We start from the raw sequence: 17,943 nt of genomic DNA, 5'->3' as shown, positions 1-17,943 counted from the left end.
GTCAAGATAGAGGGGTCTGCTGAAGATTTTTTTAAAATGGCAACCACCTCCGCTTGTTTAAAAGAGGAGGGGACAGCCCCAGTGACCAAAGAGCTATTAATGAGGGCCAAGGGGGGCTCAGGACAGGAAGTGAAAGCTGCTCGAAGGACCAAGGGGGGGGCAGCAATCACGAGGAGAACCAGAAGAAATTTTGTGCAGAAGTGAAAGAAAGGTAGTCATCGAAATGGGGGGAATGGAGGTGAGAGTGCGAGAGTTAGAGTATTTAGATGTTGTTGGAATGTAGTCTGCAAATTGATGTCACACAATCTAACAATGTCATCCAACACACCAATTTCTGAGTTAAGTGCAGGTGCATCAGCAGCAATAATGTGGTTAATAGAAGACCATTCAAAGTCAAGGAACCGCAACTTGCTCTCTTAGAAGCAGCTTGATACACCCAAAAGCTTTGAGTAGCTAAATTCACAAAGTTCATCACCATCTTGTTATACCACACAATATTGTTACGTGCAGCAATGCATGGCTGCAGCCTTTCTGCCCCCTCGGTCTACACAACCCATTGTACTTCTTGTTGTCAAAGATACAAGTTGCCTTATAGACTCGATCAACATGACCCCAAACAGTAACAGGTGATACACTCTCATCATCTATGGTGGTGAGCATATGAACAGCACAACAGTCATAGTATTTGAGAGCAAGCATTTCTTTGCACCTCAAGGTGCTGCATTCACCATTTGCAAGTTTTTTTTGCAAATAACTTGTATAGGAAATCCTTTACGGTTGCTGCCAATGGTGCCATTAGCCACAATTTCTACTCTCTGTAATTCCTTTAAGAACATCAATCCTTTGGACAATTTTTACAAGTACAAATGGTGATCCTGATGAAAAAGGGAACGGGCTAAATCTCACACAATTTCTTCGAACCGTCCAAAAGACAGTGTACAATCAGGAGGGTTGATGGTGGATTATTTTCCTCTAAAATACACTCTAAAATAATAATTGTATCCGAGGGCACTGTCGCATAACATGTAGAGTTTAATATCATACCGAGCCCTTTTGCTAGGTAGGTACCGTCTAAATATCAGCAGCCCTTTATACTTCACCACAGACTTGTCCACAGATATATTCTGACCAGGAATATATGTGACAGAAAAAGACTCTAGTAAATAATTCAGCCTTGATCGAGCCATGATATGGATGGTCTCTGGCAATGCTGCTGTGTTGTCAGTGAATTGTAGTATTCTCTGTAGGAGCTCAAGCCGGTCTCTGGCCATAAACCTCAGAAAATAAGGAATCACAATGTTAGAATTTCTGGGCCAATAGGAAGCCAAGGATAACTTTTTTTTACCACTCCCATCAGCAAAGAGACCCACCAAAATGTCTTCTACTCAATAACATTGATTGCAGTTCAAGCGGCTAGAGAATGGGAAGCTAGTGTACCACTGCGATCCCTCAAAAATTGTTCCACATATGAATTGGTTTGATCAACTATTTCTTCTATAAGAAGGAAAAGATAATCCTTGAATAGCTTAGCAAAATGGATGTGCAAAGAATTGCGTTTACTGTGCCCCTTGATGAACCGGTACACTGTGCCAGCACAGGTTGATACAATAGCACTTTCAAAAACCACATCGCACTGCAGAAAGAAAGAAAATAATAGAGAATCTTAGATTTCCTATCCAACAAACCATAAAAGACACAAAATGTAAGAGTGAATGGATAAACCCCAAATATGAATCATTTACCACACCAGGGGATGAAATGGGAAACAACCCTAAAAAATATGCCACCAAACAAGGCTTACCAAATTTCTTTTTTGCAAAAGCAACCCAAAAATGGCTTCCTCTGCAAATGGGAGAAAGGCCTTGTGAAGGCATAGCCCTCTCACATCTGGCATACACAGGTAAAAAACTATATACGAAATGAAAACCTTATTTCTCACCACCCTAAGGTTCAGAACGGGGTGTAGATGACATCAGTCTGCTCCAAAGGGATTGAAACTAAGCATAAGACTGACAGGAAGATCACCGAGTTGAATCATCATTTGTGCACTTGAGGAAACGTTTCTTTCTTCTTTTATTCTTTTATTCTCACATGTACTCTACTTGTTCCAACATTGCTTCCTTAACATGTGACCCTTCGGTGTGCCCCACAGCTAGACCCATTTTGTCACAGAAGTCTCTTTGTGCGGTCAGACCACTGATATCTGTGCAAATAAGGCAATAATCATAGGATGATCAACAAAACCACATGTTAGAGGCTGCAAATCCTCTTCCTTAGAATGGGGAGCAGCACTATAAATGTAAACATAAATATTTCCCAGTACACCATAAAACATTTAGGGCCTAATTACGATCTTGATGGATGCCATATTACAAGTTCCATAGCATATAATGGAATTGTAATACAGCGGATGGCATATCCGTCACCTTTGTGACTGAGGATCCCATCTGACAAGATCATAATTATGCCATCAGTCTGGTATCCTACTGGCCAATACTTAATTTTTGAGTTACCTGTAGGAAGGTAGATCCCTGACTATGGTTGCCCCCAACTTTTTGCCTGGTGTTTTGCTGGTTTTCTGACTTAGTTGACCTGGGCCCCTGCTATTCAGGACCCCATGCCTACTGCTCTCTCTGTAAAATGGATTCCATGTACCTTAGGTACATATCTAATTGGATACTGAGTCACCTTATCAGTCCCTGTACAGTGTACCTTAGGTACCCAGGGCATAGGTGTACCCAGGGCCTACCAGGGGCTGCAGCATGTATTATGCCACCCCTGGCTGGCCATCCAAATCTGACACAACTGGCTGCACGACAGCTGGGGCAAGGTGGTGTAATCACCCTTTGCTTTAGATATAGTATACCTATATCTAACCCTAAAATGGGCACACAGATCTCCTATCAGTCACTCCTATGGCAGGCCTTGACAATCCTGAAGGCAGAGTGCTTGGAATCGTGTGAGATGGTGCTCTGGCATGAGCTGAGCCTGTCTGCGGCTTTCGGGATCTATCCCTTAGCCGTTTCCCTGATAACGCATACCATATACTCTTAAGTGCATTATAATCCTCGCGGTTATATGCCAACTCTGGTATCGCTTTATCAAAACATGTCGAGTAAGGTGTCATACGAACTGGAATACTAACCCCTCGCCAATTCTGGCGACGGGGTTAGCATTCCACCCTTCTAGAGGGACACGACATGTTGGTAACCTGTAACCCCGGTTAAAGTCAGACATAGCCTCAGCTCCACAAGATGGATGCTGCCACCGAGACACAAGTCTGCCCTCCTGCTGCTGGGAGTCCTCCCAGAGCAGGAGGCAAGGACAAAGGGTTTCCTGCCAGGGGCGGTGCCAGCACCGTCCCAGACAGGATTTTGTGTATCCTAGGTAGGCAGGGCTTTAGAGGAAGGTGACTGCAAGTGGCACCCCGGTGCTCACTATGCATAGGCCGGCTGGAACCAGTTCCAGGGGCACTCCAGCCCCTGACCTGGGGAAAACCCGCCAAAGGAGAGGGGTGTAACCACCCCCCTCCTAGTCCCACCCATAGGGCAGGACTTAGTCGCGTGCCAGCCCCCTTTTTCAGGATAAAGGTAGGAACTGGCCCCCTTCCAAATGAGATCAATCTTTGAATCCTGAACCGACCTTCTACACGAAGAACTCAAGACTCTTCTCAAGATTTCTCCCTTGTGACTAAGGAGTAGTCACCCTGCAGCAGCAGGCACCAACCAAGCATCGTGGTTTGTTGCCAGTCTCTCCTCCGGATCAAGACTGCTCCAGCACGACGAGAACCGGCTTCCCTGGCACCTCTGACCTCAACCTACATCATCAGCCCAGCTGTGATCCGTGGGTGCGACGAGACCTCTAGGGACCGGCCATCTTCGGAACTGCACGACGCTTGTCCAGCACGACCACCGAGTGACCTTCGACTGAGTGCTTTGGGGTAAGAGAAGCCCCGACCCTGAGCAGCTCCAGCACCGAAGTTCAGCCCCCCTGCATCCACGAGATCTGCGTGGGGCCCTTCTGCTCTTTGCTGCTCACCGCGTTGTCCAGGTCACTTGCCCGTTGGCTAGTGGCCCCCTCACGACGCTCCACGACGACAAACACCGCTGGTCTGGTTGCTCCAGACTGGCCCTTGCTTCCCTCCTTCCGAGAAGCACCTTGGACCCTCCTGGTCCACTCAAGACGCCATTTTAGGTCCACCGCGTGGGCCTTGCATTTGCCAAGACTTGTTGCCCCAATCCTGGGTCCAGCGACGTCGACAGCAAGTACCTTCGTGGGACAGCTCGCACCTCCATCCTGGTCGCCGACAACGCCTCCTGGTTCGAGAGACTGCAGAGCCCAGCAGCGCCCACTCACCTGGCTGAGGTGACTTCGTCTGGTGCCATCCTGGTGCCCACTCAAATCACTGGCTAGTGATTCAGAACTTGGTCCCCTCTGCTTACAGGTTTCTTCTTCCCTGATCCAGGCTTGGATCACCACGAACTTCTTCACTGGCCGCCTGCCAGCAACTTCTTTCTTCAGGCTCCTGGATCTTCAACGAGGGTTTCCGACGCAACTTGAACCCTATGCAGCCGCAGCCCCTGGGCTAGGTAAACTGAGTACTCCGGTGCTCCAGCATAGTCCAACACCCTAAGTGTTCGGATCCACCCTTGTTTTCGACCCACCTAGTCGGGTTCGCCCGAGAACAGTAACTTTGCAAGTGCTAGTATCCATAGACTTGTTCCCGCATTACGCGTGAGAGTTCCCACTCTGCACACAGCGTCCCTAGGCCTCCTGCTTCTAATCCAAGGGTTCAGCATTGTAGGCCTAGCGTTTCTACAGTCTAGACAAGTATTACTTACCTGCTAGTAACTTCGCATTCCACTTCTTGTGTATATGGTTTTTCGTGCCCCTCGGGCATTTGTGTAAATTGTGCGACTGTCAGTAATTCTTTAAGAGTTTTGTTGTGTGCTTAGCTCCCTGTCTCATAAAGAGCCAGGGTAGTCATGTTATAAATAAATATACTTTATTTTTGATAACAACTTGTGTGGTGTCCTTTCACTTGGTGTTCAAGGGGTAATGTGATGGTAAAACAGCTGGCTTAACACGCCCTCTAGAGTATTAGCCTTAGACTGCTCGTATCCATGCTACTAGGATAGCTGGTCTATAAGGTTGACTTACAACCAATCATCAATAAGGGTTGTTTGGACTGATACATAGTGATCACTAGAATAGTGAGCACTGCATATCAGGCCAACTTCTCACATTGGTGGCAGCGGTGGGATTTGAGCTTGCTGTTGTTTTACCACACATATCCTAAGAATATCATTTGAAAGATCACATAAGTACTAAGGTACATATAACTTAGCTTAGAATACTCTGAGTTCTACTGAACCAGCTGTTGTAGCTCCTAGGGCCTAGCACACCCTAAACTACAACTCTAGCAAGGGATCAGTAGGTAAACATATAGTGTAGGTAAGTGCACCACTTACACCTCACTAGAAAAGCATGTCTACCCATGGAGAGTCTACTGAGACTCCCCTTGTGGTTATTGACCCTCCACAGGTCAAATCCAGATATGCAGCTCTCAGTTTCCAGGAGATGAGACAAGTGTGTACCTCCAGGAAACTGAAACAGGGGTCTAACCCCACCATTCCCTTTCTGATAGGTCTCTTAGAGACATATGATGCGAGAAAAATTTCTCAGTTAGATGGGAATATGCCAGCCCTAGAGGGTACCACTGGGGATCCAGACCTCCTTGACACCGCAGGGCCTTAAAAACCCTTCTGTTCCAGCAAGCGTTTATTGGTTAGCCACTTTCCTCTGTCTGCTTGTTTTTTACCACTGTTGCTCCCAGCGCCAAGAAACTGTTTAGTATATGAGCGCTTTACACATGCTTTTAAATTCAAATTCAAATGCAGTTGAGGAGGAGGATCTAGAGGAACTCTCTGAGGGTGAGGCAAACAAGGGTCCTGAGTTAGTCAGCAGACTCACTAGGGCCAACTTAGACCTACTTGGGCAAGGATCTGGGGGACCCCCAGTACTGACCCTGATGAGGCCTAACCTTGGAGTTAGGAGAGATAGATCTCTTTCTAGGGACTCCATTAGATCTCTGCACTCTAATGCCTCTTCTCAGAGGAGAAGGAACTCTCCACAGAGGAGATTGACTTCCCCTCAGAGAAGAGAGCATGAAGCAAGGATGAGACAAGCTAAACTGAGGGTTGAAAGGGAAGAACTTGCCCTGGCCAAAGAGAAGCTTGCCTTTGCTAGAGAGCAGCAGATGAGTGGGATGGTTCCCACTGGTGGCAGCAATCTCCCAAGAGAAAAAGAGAAGGGTTTAGATACTAAACACCTGACTAAGATAGTGCCCCCCTTTAAACAAGGGGATGACGTCCAGAAATGGATGGCTGCTTTGGAGAGGGCCTGCACTGTACAGTGCATCCCCCAAAGTCAGTGGGCAGCTATACTGTGGCTCTCCTTTGATTGCAAAGGTAGAGATAAGCTCCTCACTACTAGAGTTGAGGATGCTAACAATTACCAAGTCCTGAAAAATACACTGGTTGATGGGTTTGGCTTAACCACTGAGCAGTACAGGTTGCTGTTCAGGGATACCCAGAAAACTCAGTCTCAGGATTGGGCTGACTTTGTTGATTGTGCCACTAAGGCTTTGGAAGGCTGGCTACTGGGTAGCAAGGTTACTGACTTCACAGGATTGTATAATCTTATTATGAGAGAGCAAGTCTTAAATAATTGTCAGAACCAGTTATTACACCAGCACCTGGTAGACTCTGATCTGACCTCTCCACAAGAATTGGGTAAGAGGGCAGACAAATGGGTCAACCAGGATTAGGCCTAAGAACCAAGGTGGTGACCAGAAAAAGGAATCAACCAAGCCTCAAGAGAAGGGTGGGAATAAATCTGCAGATCAAACCACATCAGGGCCCCAAAAATCCTCTGAGGGGGTGGGTCCCAGAATCCTTCCAATGCCCAGAAGAAACCTTATTGTTATCCCTGTAAACAGGTGTGTCATTTGAAAACTGACAGCAGTTGCCCAAAGAACAACAATAAGGAGAACATACCCCCAAGTAACATTCCCAAACCTCCTGTTACTACTAGTAGTAATCCCCCAGGTGGTGGGAGTGCCCCCAAGAATTTGGGTGCATTTACTTTGGGAGTTCCTGGGGACTCTGGCCTAACCAGGTCCCCTGACTTAGATACTTTTGTCTGTGAAAATGGCATGGGGTTTGCCAACTTCACTACTTGTCCCAACACTTTGAGCAAGTACAGACAGTATATGGTTTTTCGTGCCCCTCGGGCATTTGTGTAAATTGTGCGACTGTCAGTAATTCTTTAAGAGTTTTGTTGTGTGCTTAGCTCCCTGTCTCATAAAGAGCCAGGGTAGACCTGTTATAAATAAATATACTTTATTTTTGATAACAACTTGTGTGGTGTCCTTTCACTTGGTGTTCAAGGGGTAATGTGATGGTAAAACAGCTGGCTTAACACGCCCTCTAGAGTATTAGCCTTAGACTGCTCGTATCCATGCTACTAGGATAGCTGGTCTACAAGGTTGACAACCAATTTCAAGGCTAGTCACCCACCTTCCAAATCCTGCATACAGAAACCAGATTCAGATTGCCGAATCATGATCTGCTGGAAGCAACGTAAATGTGAAATGTTGATGCCTGTCATGCACTCCCTCATCTCCCCCAGAAGAATTACCTCTGACATCAAAGGTTAAGGCTTTATCCTTAATTCTTGTAGGGGGAGTTTAGAGCACGTGACAGGCCTATTTTTGGCAGTTCTAAAAAGTGCTCACGAGCAGTCTAGAACTTTCTTTTCTTTGTTTTATGTTCTAAAACTGCCAAAAATAAAATGCTGATTGTCTGTCACCATACATGCCAACAGACCCAATTCAGACAGATTGCCTCTGCTTCAATAAAAGAAAGTGGGGAAACTACATTCTCCAAGCTATTTTTTTTCTCATTTTTTTTTAATCTCCTACTTGGCTGCCGTAAAATGTTGGCATGTTTGGGGTAAAGGGAGCTAGGCCCCATGCCTGCGGCAGCGGGGTCCTCCTCCCACTAAACCTTCTAGAAATAGTAATACGCAAGCCTCCTCAATGACGAAGCGCCTGCCCTAGAGGGGCTTACATCCTCTTTCTACAATGAATATGCCTCTCTTCATGATACTTAAACCTGCAAACCGATGTGACTCTTACCGCCCTCTATCTATGATAAACATAGATAACAAAATACAAGCCAAACTTCTTGCCAACCGATTCCTCCCTCTCAGACATCGTACGTCCTGACCAGGCAGGTTTTGTGCCCAGTCGCTCCACTGCACACAATCTTCGTACATTGTTTGCCATTATGCACAGCATCGAGCCTAGTCTTGCTGCTTTTGTTGCCCTCCTTGACACCAACAAGGTGTCCGGTGTTCGATTCATTAGAATGCCCTTTTCTATTTACTCTTCTCCTGTGACTGGCCCTTAGCCCATGATTTGTCCGTCTTATTAAACTAATATATACTTCCCCAACTGCTTGACTGCATTTAAACGGAATGATATCGAACCCATTCCCAAGAGGTACCAGGCAAGGTCGTCCCCTATCCCCAATTTTATTTGCTATGGCTTTGCGGCCCCTTGCAGCTAGGCTGTGCCAACCTCATGCTCATCGGTGGGTTAAATTTCAAACCGAGGAAGATTTTAATCTCTATGTATGTAGATGATATTGCCTTGCCATACTGTGGACCATTGGTCATAACCAATAACTTGCCAAATTTGTTATATTGCGCGATTTGTCTCTGAGTTTCTGATGACATGGGCACCAGAATCAGTGCTCTGTCTCTGCTCGACCACGACATGGATGAATTATGGTGGACGAACTAGGTTAGGGCAATGACCTGGCTAGATGACAGGATCCCAGTTTGGCAACAACTTCCTTTATCATTGACAGGACAATTGGCGATAGCCAAAATGGTGGTATTACCTAAGTTCCTGTATCTTTTCCTTAACCTCTCCTTAGCTCTCACTGCACAGTTCTTTTGTTGTTTGCGCGCAAACCTGATCTCGCTGGTATTTGCCGGCAACCAGCCCAGGATTTCCTAGAAAGTCCTCACTCTGCCCCTATGCCAGAGCGGTCTTAATGCACCAGACATTATGCTATATGCACTATGAACCAAGGCTCTATATCTACACTTTTGATTATACCTCTCAAAGTTAAAGCCACCAGTGGAGGCTGAATTAGCCTCCCCTGACCCACTATCCACTGGATTATATTGAGCATACAAGCCCACACGTACAGGCACTGATACAGTGAAATGCATCAGATGGGTATGAGATGGATTGATATGCCGGGCCAAACTACAGTGTATATATGCCCCATCTATCCCCATAAAATGCATCCCAATGCTGCCGGTGCTGCAAGACGAAGGCGCAAGGGGACAAGCACACAGGAGGAATTTTATTTGCATACACTGACCTATATCCTGACACAGTTTCTTCTCCCGTTCACGACGAATGACTCTCCCTGCTCCACCCCACTGGATGTCTTACGGTATCACCACATACGTGCCACTTGTCATGCACAACACAGCACTTTCCCTGAACCACAGCCCATGCTGTTGATCACATGTTGACAAACGCTTCACACCGTAAACTGTTCACTCGCTTCACGCTATCATGCAAGACAAGGCAACAACTTGTAACCCTATGGCTTATAGCAAATGGGTGCTGGAATCAGACCCCCCCCGCCCATTAACTACTGAGCAATGGACAACATCAGCTTATGGGCTTGAAAGAGGAGGCACGCTGTAAGAGGTGTTCGACACCCCAGGATTAGTTTATACACTTGGCTTGGGAATGCCCAATAATAGCAGACTACTGGTGCGCACTCCATAATACTCTCCAACAAATAACTGGCTACTCTATACCACAAACGCTGATGGTCAGCCTTTAGGGTTATGTTAAAGATATACCACTTGCATATCAACGCCTAGCTGCTATGCTCCTGGCCAATCACCAAAGTGCCAAACACTGGGAAATGAAATCCACACCCAAGGTTACATCATGGTTACAGGATGCAATGCACTGCTGGGAACAACTAGCCGCTTACTGAGACTAATGCCTCCAACACCCCGTCTCAGAGGTATCCGGGAACCCTTCTTAGCATATCTGCAGTCACAAGACTCTTCTTTAACCCAAACACCTGCGGATTGAGATCTGCTGATTCCTATTTGTACTCCGGATATATCAGGGTTGAGGCTTGCATAGGGGTCCTCAGTGACTTGATAATTTACTTCCTCCTCAGGATGGCATGTTATGCATAGTCGGTCCTATCACTACACGCTCCCCTGAAGTATGTTCTTTCCAGTATCATGACACTATGAAGCATTGTGTGTTACATAGCATTTATGATGTGTACCCTGTAAATATGACTTTTACACCACGCTGCAAACGCGGCTTCTGGCGGGGCGATGAGGTCCACTTGTGTCCTGAGGCCAATTTTGGCCCCGGGGACCCCATTCCCTGGGGCATGGCCAGACTTTTATTTTTTAGAATTAAATTATTTGGAGGGGGCCTGGCCTGTCCGTTTTTTAAAAGTTTTTTTTATACTAGTGTAAGGGGAGGGGGCCGTGTGGACCCCGTCCCGGGCCACTTCTGGCCCTGGGGACCCCATCCCCCGGGGCCTGGCGGCTCCGTTGGGGACCCCCAATGCCCCCACGGTCCCGCTGGCTCCCCGCCTCCTGCTGGAGCCGGTATTGCTTTTCCACAAGGGGAGCTGCTGACATACTCCCCTTGTGGAAAAGCAATCCTGCTTTGCTTCATTGAAGCACAGCAGAGTTTGCTATGGCAGGGCGCGAGCCACACGTCTCCCGCCCTGCTATAGCAAACAGCAGTATTCCGGGGGTGGGCACCCAGGGACACGGCAAGAGCCTGCCCTGGGGGCGGTGGGGATGGCGGGCCCCAGGGCCATGGTGGCCTCCCAACGTGTTTGAATCCCCAGGGAGGTGATGGTCCTCGGGGCGTGTGGGGGGGGCTCGTGCCCTACCCACACATTTGTTTATTTTTTTTTTAACTGAGCCCCAGGGAGGGGGCGGTCCCCGGGGCTTCTGGGCGGCCGCGTGCCCCCACGTTAAATTTGAAAAGCCCTGGGGAGGTGGTGGTCCGCGGGGCGTGTGTGGGGGATCGAGCCCCCCACACTTTTTTAATTTAAATTGAGCCCTGGGGAGGTGGTGGTCTCGGGGGCTGCAGAGGGGCACACCGCCCCCACAAGATATTTACCCATGCTCCCGGGACCTGGCCCACCCAAGGGCTTAAATACAACGAAGCGCGAATCCCGCGCTACATTTAAAAAAAAAATACTTTACAGGATTCGTGCACCCAGCGCGAATTCTGCCATTTAAGAAAAAAATAAATGCTTTTCTTTGGTCCCTGGGGGTCCTTGTGGGACCCCCTAAGCAGGCCTAGGGGGTCAGAGTGTTTCTACCCTGCCCCCTTTTCTTGTTTTTTTACCTTTATTTTACTGTTTTCTTGTGATCCAGTTCTACCGAGTCACAAGATGGCTGCAAACACTGAAGCTTGTGTCCGGGAGGGTTCGCAAACCACTTGTGGCCACAAATATCGAAACCTTTTCTTTTTCTAGTTCCTCAGAAACTACTGAACGGAGTTACACCATTTAACAAAAGGGCCTCTTTCCGAACCAAGGGCTACCTTTTTGCCAAATTTGGTGTCATTCCGTTCAGGAGTTCGGGCTGTAGCTTTGTCTAAAGTTTTTCCTATGGAAAATAACATGGGGAAAACGCTTTTTGAGACCCCCCTTCTTTCTCGGCCCCGGCTTGACGATTCACCCCGAAACTTTCAAGACAGGAGCTGACCCGAGCGCCCCACTAGTTTTGAAAACTTTGCGAAGATTCGTCAACCGGCGCCAAAGTTATTGGGAAAAGAAAAAACGATTTTTGAATAGAAACAAGGTCAGAACTATAACTACCTACTGGTGACCGCCAGTAGGTAAATCGCTCAATCAACGCAAAGTCCGTTAGTCTTCTGTAAACCGATCCGGTCACAGATTCCAATTTTCTCTTTTTTATTCCATCTTAGATATATTACAACTCCCTTTTAACTCTGCCTACAATTCAGGGCCTTTCTATTTGCTGGTCCACTTCTTATGTCGTAGGTTTCCCGTTTCCTCTTTTAGCCTCTATTTCCTCCCCCAAGCCCCTGGTTCTCCATCAGTTTCCGATTCCATGCCTCCAGTGACTTCTCCACCTGCTTCTGCAGCCTGTGCTTAAATCCCAACTTGATTTTACATCTATCTCTGTTCTCCTTCACTTCAATGGTACACCTGTCCAATTGCTTTGTATTCTTATTTCTAGCTGCTCCTTCCCCACACTGGAGGTTGTAGATTAGAGTTTCTGCTGCCACTGTGGTGGATGGAGGGTCCTGTTGAATGTTGAACTAACTGCTATGTTGATAGCGCTTTCTCCACTGAAGTTGTTGTCTCACAATAAAAAAAGCCTCTTTGTCGGAGTTGTGGAAGTTCTGCCAATTTTGTTATAGATAATTTTTTTTGCCACCTAATGTGGACATTCTAAATGTACTCTCAACTTGAGGTTACATTCTCAGAGCTTATATACCCTCTCTCTAGTACGATGGGGGAGGGGGGGGGGGGTGTTCTCTGTATGTTGTGTGCACCTCTTCTTGCAAGTCTGACACCCTTTCCGTGCTGGTTTTTTGCAGTGCTATTGTAGATGGCAGGTGTTAACATCACACACTGGCAGAACCTTTGGTGTAGATGCATTTGTAGCAGGATAAGTGCCATGGGCTAAGCCACCAGAGGTGTTGATGGAGGAAATGTCTTCTGTTCCTGTTCTACTAACAGGCCATTAGTTTGTTCGCCTGTAAACTTATGTTTCGTTGGCAACTTGTTTTGATTATTGACCATTTGTATGTTTCTAAAATACCAGCTGCTTTTAACCTTACATAGGAGAATGCTCCCTTTATCTTATGCTTCTGGTTTGTTTTTTAATCTCAGGAGAATCTAATGCTGAGATCATCCGTCTTTCTGAGGAGCTGTCAGAAAAAAACGATGAGCTGATCCGCTACCATGAAGAGATATCTACTCTGCTGACCCAGATTGTTGATCTTCAGCATAAGCTCAAAGAGGTGTGTGTTGTGGAAATTGGGAAAATGTATCAAAATGATAGTGGCAGTGGTGAGCTGTACTGAATATGAACTTATTTCAAAGGCTACTTTCTTTCTTAATTTGTCAGTACGCCATTGAAAAGGAGGAACTGAAGCTTCACCTTCAAGCTTCCAAAGAAGCCCAACGACAGCTGACTACAGAGGTATGAGGGCTTCTGTTGCTTTGGTTATACCACTTCACAGTATGAGACAGTGCATGATTTTGTATATGGTAGTATATATGTTTAAGACTTTTTACAACATGTGCAGAGCCTTTTGTGATCTGATGGTAGGCGAAGATGCACAGGAAAATGCATAACATTTTTCCCCCTTTTTTTCATTCTTTCACCTTGCTTTCAAAAGTTTCCTTTCACTTTCTCTCCCTCTCATTTCCCTCTCTTTTCTGGCCCCCACTGCTGTCCTCACACAGGGTTGGCTTGTTCATGTCCTTCCTTTGATCCTCATTTACTGCCTTCTTCTACTCTTCAGTGTGAAGTTTTTTATTTAATTGAATTGATAGCTCTTGTTTCATATGTTCATTGACAGACTAACCTGAAGCTACCATTATTGCAATACATGTTTGCATTGACATTATTTGCAGAGTGGAACCATTGTTATGTTTGTTTATGAAGGTGGAAAATCAAAACCTATCTTGTGGCAAAAGTATTTCTTTTTTTCCTGTGTATGGCGGGTTTTAGCAATCTTTTATCACAAACAATCAACTTTCTATAACACATCTTAGACAGTTATTGCCATTCTTCTAGGTTGCTTATTTTTATTGTACAAAAATCTCCCATCGGTAATATAACACTATGCAGACCAAGTAGAATGTTTGAATGTTTATAAATTCTATGTTACAATTGATGACCCGGTCTTAAAAGTGTTTGAATTTTGCCACATCTACACAATAGCTTGCTCTTATCCCTCACCTCTGTGTCTCTGTGCAGGACATTTCTCTCATTCAGCATAATAATGATGTAATATGTAGAATAATGCATGCCTTTTAAGTGAAGCTTTGATATGTGAGCTGTCCAATTACAGCCGGCCATTTTATGGGCCTTGCAAAGCAGCCACATGTATGCAGTCACCTGCAATGTCCTACTGTGCTTTAGAAGGCCAGCCAGTAAAGTATAGTTTATCTTGCTCTTGTTCTGCTAAGTTATACCTACAACATTCATCTTCCATAGCTTCATGAGCTCCAGGACCGCAATGCTGAGTGTTTGGGGATGTTACATGAATCGCAGGAGGAGGTCAAATTGCTGCGAAGCAAGTCCAGCCCTATTGGTCAACTAAGACGACCCCAGTCTTGTTCAGTGATTCCTGTGGTAAGGAATCTCACATCTGTTTTTAAATGTTTTATTGAGGTTTACAATATATTACAGGGATTGAAGCAATAGTATTTAGTAAACCTATCATACAGCACTACAGTTCGAATGAAATGATGGTCCCAGTAGGCAGAACTAAATAAAAGGAAGGTGATTATGCCAAAAGTTCACTATAGGTACCTCATATTTTGGTAAAAATCACTTATTTTTCATTAACTTTGAAAGTAATTTTTCCCCAGGAAGATAGAGTAGTCATGCTGTTGAGCCAGCACTCAATTGTCAGACTTTTGTTGTTTTTCAAAAAATTCTGACTGTGACAATAACAGGTGATGGTATAGTTTACAATGTGCTCATCTAAGCAATCTGTAGATTCTGGGCTATTGGATGCCATATGAAACAGTACAATTTGTAGATTGGTGAACACCAAACAATGTGATACTTGTGTCTTTTTGCAGCTTGAAACTGTTCTTGATTCATATTTGACACACCCTCTGACTCAGTAAAGGAAGGTAATCGGTACTAAATGTAGGATTTCTTCAAATAAAAATAAATATATACTAAGATGGAAAATAAATTCTAGAATGAAGATGGTGCAAGAGAGATTGGCTGCTTATGCTTGATGTGATAGACTCTCATTATGGTCTAAGTCCAAAAGAAATAAATTTGCTATTTTGGAGAACGTTTCCACATCCAACCACTATATCGCGGAACAATGCACAGATTTATTATGCTGTAAAATTATTGCTACAAGTGATAAACTAATGCCGTCCCTTAATTGCAGTACTTGTAGTAGAATGGTGCCCTGATGGACTTTAGATGAAAGGTCAAGTGTGAAAGGCAACTCTTGCAGACCTTTTATGAATGATTAAGAATCTCGGCTGCAATGACATAACTACAGTAAACACAAAGGAACAAACTTCCCTTTTCCTTTTGTTATGGGTGGGAAAGATCGATATCTTCCAAACTACTTATCTATGCAACATACACTATCTCATGAAGGAACTGATACAGGGTATGGTCTTGCCAGGTTACCAAATTTACATAGACATTTCTATACAGTACCCCTTAGTTAAAAACAAGACAAGTTCAAAAGGAATGTGCTAGTTGCCTATTTTATTAGTCAGTAGATTATTTGTATCATCGTAATTAACACAATACATTAAAAACAATTGATTATTTTAAAAAACACACTACATAAAATTAGGGAAAAGACTGTTGACGCGGCGTTTCGGTGTTCGAAGTGATCGTAACCTTCAGGACAATAATTTCAAGAGTTTAAAAACATCTAAACAAAATATAAACATTATATTAAAAACTAACCATATTATAGTTACATTCCTTTGCTTGTTCTACTTTTTTTTTGCTGTTTCACAAGGTTTCCCCGTCACTTCCACAATATTTTTATTGTACACATATCCCCACAACTTTTGTATTTCAAAAGGGGAAAAAACATATTACTCATTGGCAATAACTGCAATGTATTCATCTTGCGTTTTTTGAAGACCGTAATGTTTCCACCCTTTCTTCTTGTTCCTTTAATGCTAGACATTTCTGTAAGGTTATGGACGAGTATCTCTACTAAATGCTGTTTCCTATTCACTTCTAGTAAGTTTATTTGACAACCCCCTTGGGTCACTCCTTTGAGTAGTTTAGAAACACCTCAATAATCTATTCACTCACTGATCAAATTAATTATCTATGAAAATCATCACATACCTGAATCGGTACTATCATAAGCCTTAGTCAATTGGCTTCAATTGTCGATTGGATTCTTCAGTACATTCAAGTTACACATATAGTTCAGTACTGCATGGAAGAAGGGCAATTTTTAATTTTTCTTGAATCCTTCTATTGTTATGAGCTCTTTTTTTTAATTCAGAGGAGGAACACTTTTAATGTATTCTTAAGGAATATCTCTGATGTGTTTATTGGTTTTAACACAAAACATATACATTTTAATACCTTTTAGGTATATTCGTCTTTTGTACCGCTATCTTATTTCATTGCAAATTTCTTGCTTGTGCCATCAATCAATTTGGATTTGCTGTAAATAATTTTTTTTTTTAAAGTTATACTAGCAGACTCAAATATTATGTAATTTTTGAATTTACATATTCTTATATTGATCCCTTACCTTTGTGCTTTTTAATATGGAAGTCTTAGTGCAAGACTGGCTCTTATACATTTTTACTCAATCCCTCCTCTTTCTTCCCTCTCAAGAACTAAAAAAGATTTTGGGCAAAGGAAAAATCTTTGTATAAGGGAAGAGTTTCTTTACAATTTTAATTTCTCTTATGGTGCTATCTTAGCCATATATCTACATTGGGTATGTCTTACCTCACAGAAGAAGACTTTTATCTTGTCATTCCTCCCACTTTCGTTTAATTGTGGTGTATGTCCTTACTTGTTGGACCATGAACTGGGAATAAAACAAACCTTAATTTAGAATGAAATCCTCCCTTTTCCTTTTTTTAATAAAAAGTATGATTAGCCCTAGTATTCCTGCCTTCCAAAAACTCACCTGAGGGAGAAAAGTGTCACGAGCAAACATCCGTCTTGCTGGCCTTCCAATCTGCATCTGATTGTTGGCTGCTTTCTTGTGTCCTTTTATTCCCGTTTTAATTGGTTCAAAATTGCCTAATTGGCACTAATTATATTGTCGTCCTCTAGCATCTCGCGCTTCTCTTCGCAGCCATCTTGTAGTGTGTTAAAAATATATAAAGTGTTTTGGTTTCACTATATCGCGGGTTTATTTTCTATATATTTACGTTCTCAAATCCAGATCCTTATTGTTTCTATATTTAGTTATGGTATAACTTTTTTTACAAAAAGGAATCTCATTTCAACTTGTCATATTCTTTCATGTTCAATTGTCATTTTCGAGTCGATTCTACTATTCATAAAGCGACCCTAGATTGTTCCATTTGTCAAAGGCTTACTCTCTTGTATCTTTTAATTTCCACATGTAGTACTGTTCTCTCTCTTTACGTTATACTGTTAAATTGCCTCCTCTGGCATTTATTGTTACTGACTCAATGATACCCCATTTTAATTCATCTATATGGTGTTTCTTTTCTTCTCAATGTTCTACCGAGGGTGCATTCTGTCGCTTCGTTCGAATGGCAGATTTATGTTCATTTAGCTTCACTCGTATTTCTCTCCAGCTTTCACCAATGTATCCTTTCTCACAGGGACATATTATTAAGTAAATGACGTTCTTAGTGCTACAATTTACCAGATTTTTATGGTGATGGAATATACCATTGTATGTGACTGTAGTTCCCTTCGTAATGGTAATGCAATTTTTACAGGAGCCACTGGGAAAATTTCCTGCGGGCAATGAACCATCAATTGTACTTATTTGATTCCTGTTTCTTACATATGGGTATGTGTGCACTAAATGATTCCTTATCGTTTTATTTCTTCTAAATGCGAAGATCGGTTTTAGTAGGGGGA

The 17,943-nt window shown here is 43.9% G+C and overlaps 1 protein-coding gene across 4 annotated transcripts in view; it reads left to right on the top strand.

Annotated features, from left to right (window-relative positions):
- The window catches only part of TRAK2 (trafficking kinesin protein 2), a 704,082-nt gene that overhangs the window by 286,954 nt on the left and 399,185 nt on the right, over window positions 1-17,943 (top strand). For all 4 annotated transcript variants that reach the window (XM_078680216.1, XM_078680217.1, XM_078680219.1 and 1 more), the window contains 3 exons: window positions 13,014-13,144; window positions 13,252-13,326; window positions 14,350-14,487. In XM_078680216.1, the coding sequence (XP_078536342.1) occupies window positions 13,014-13,144; window positions 13,252-13,326; window positions 14,350-14,487 (344 nt within the window). The remainder of the gene's footprint in view (window positions 1-13,013; window positions 13,145-13,251; window positions 13,327-14,349; window positions 14,488-17,943) is intronic.

The sequence above is a fragment of the Lissotriton helveticus genome, chromosome 3_1 (genome assembly GCF_964261635.1).
Source record: "Lissotriton helveticus chromosome 3_1, aLisHel1.1, whole genome shotgun sequence".
In the NCBI taxonomy this organism is placed as follows: domain Eukaryota; kingdom Metazoa; phylum Chordata; class Amphibia; order Caudata; family Salamandridae; genus Lissotriton; species Lissotriton helveticus.
Note: the sequence above shows the minus strand (reverse complement) of the source record. Positions and strands in the feature narration are given on the sequence as shown.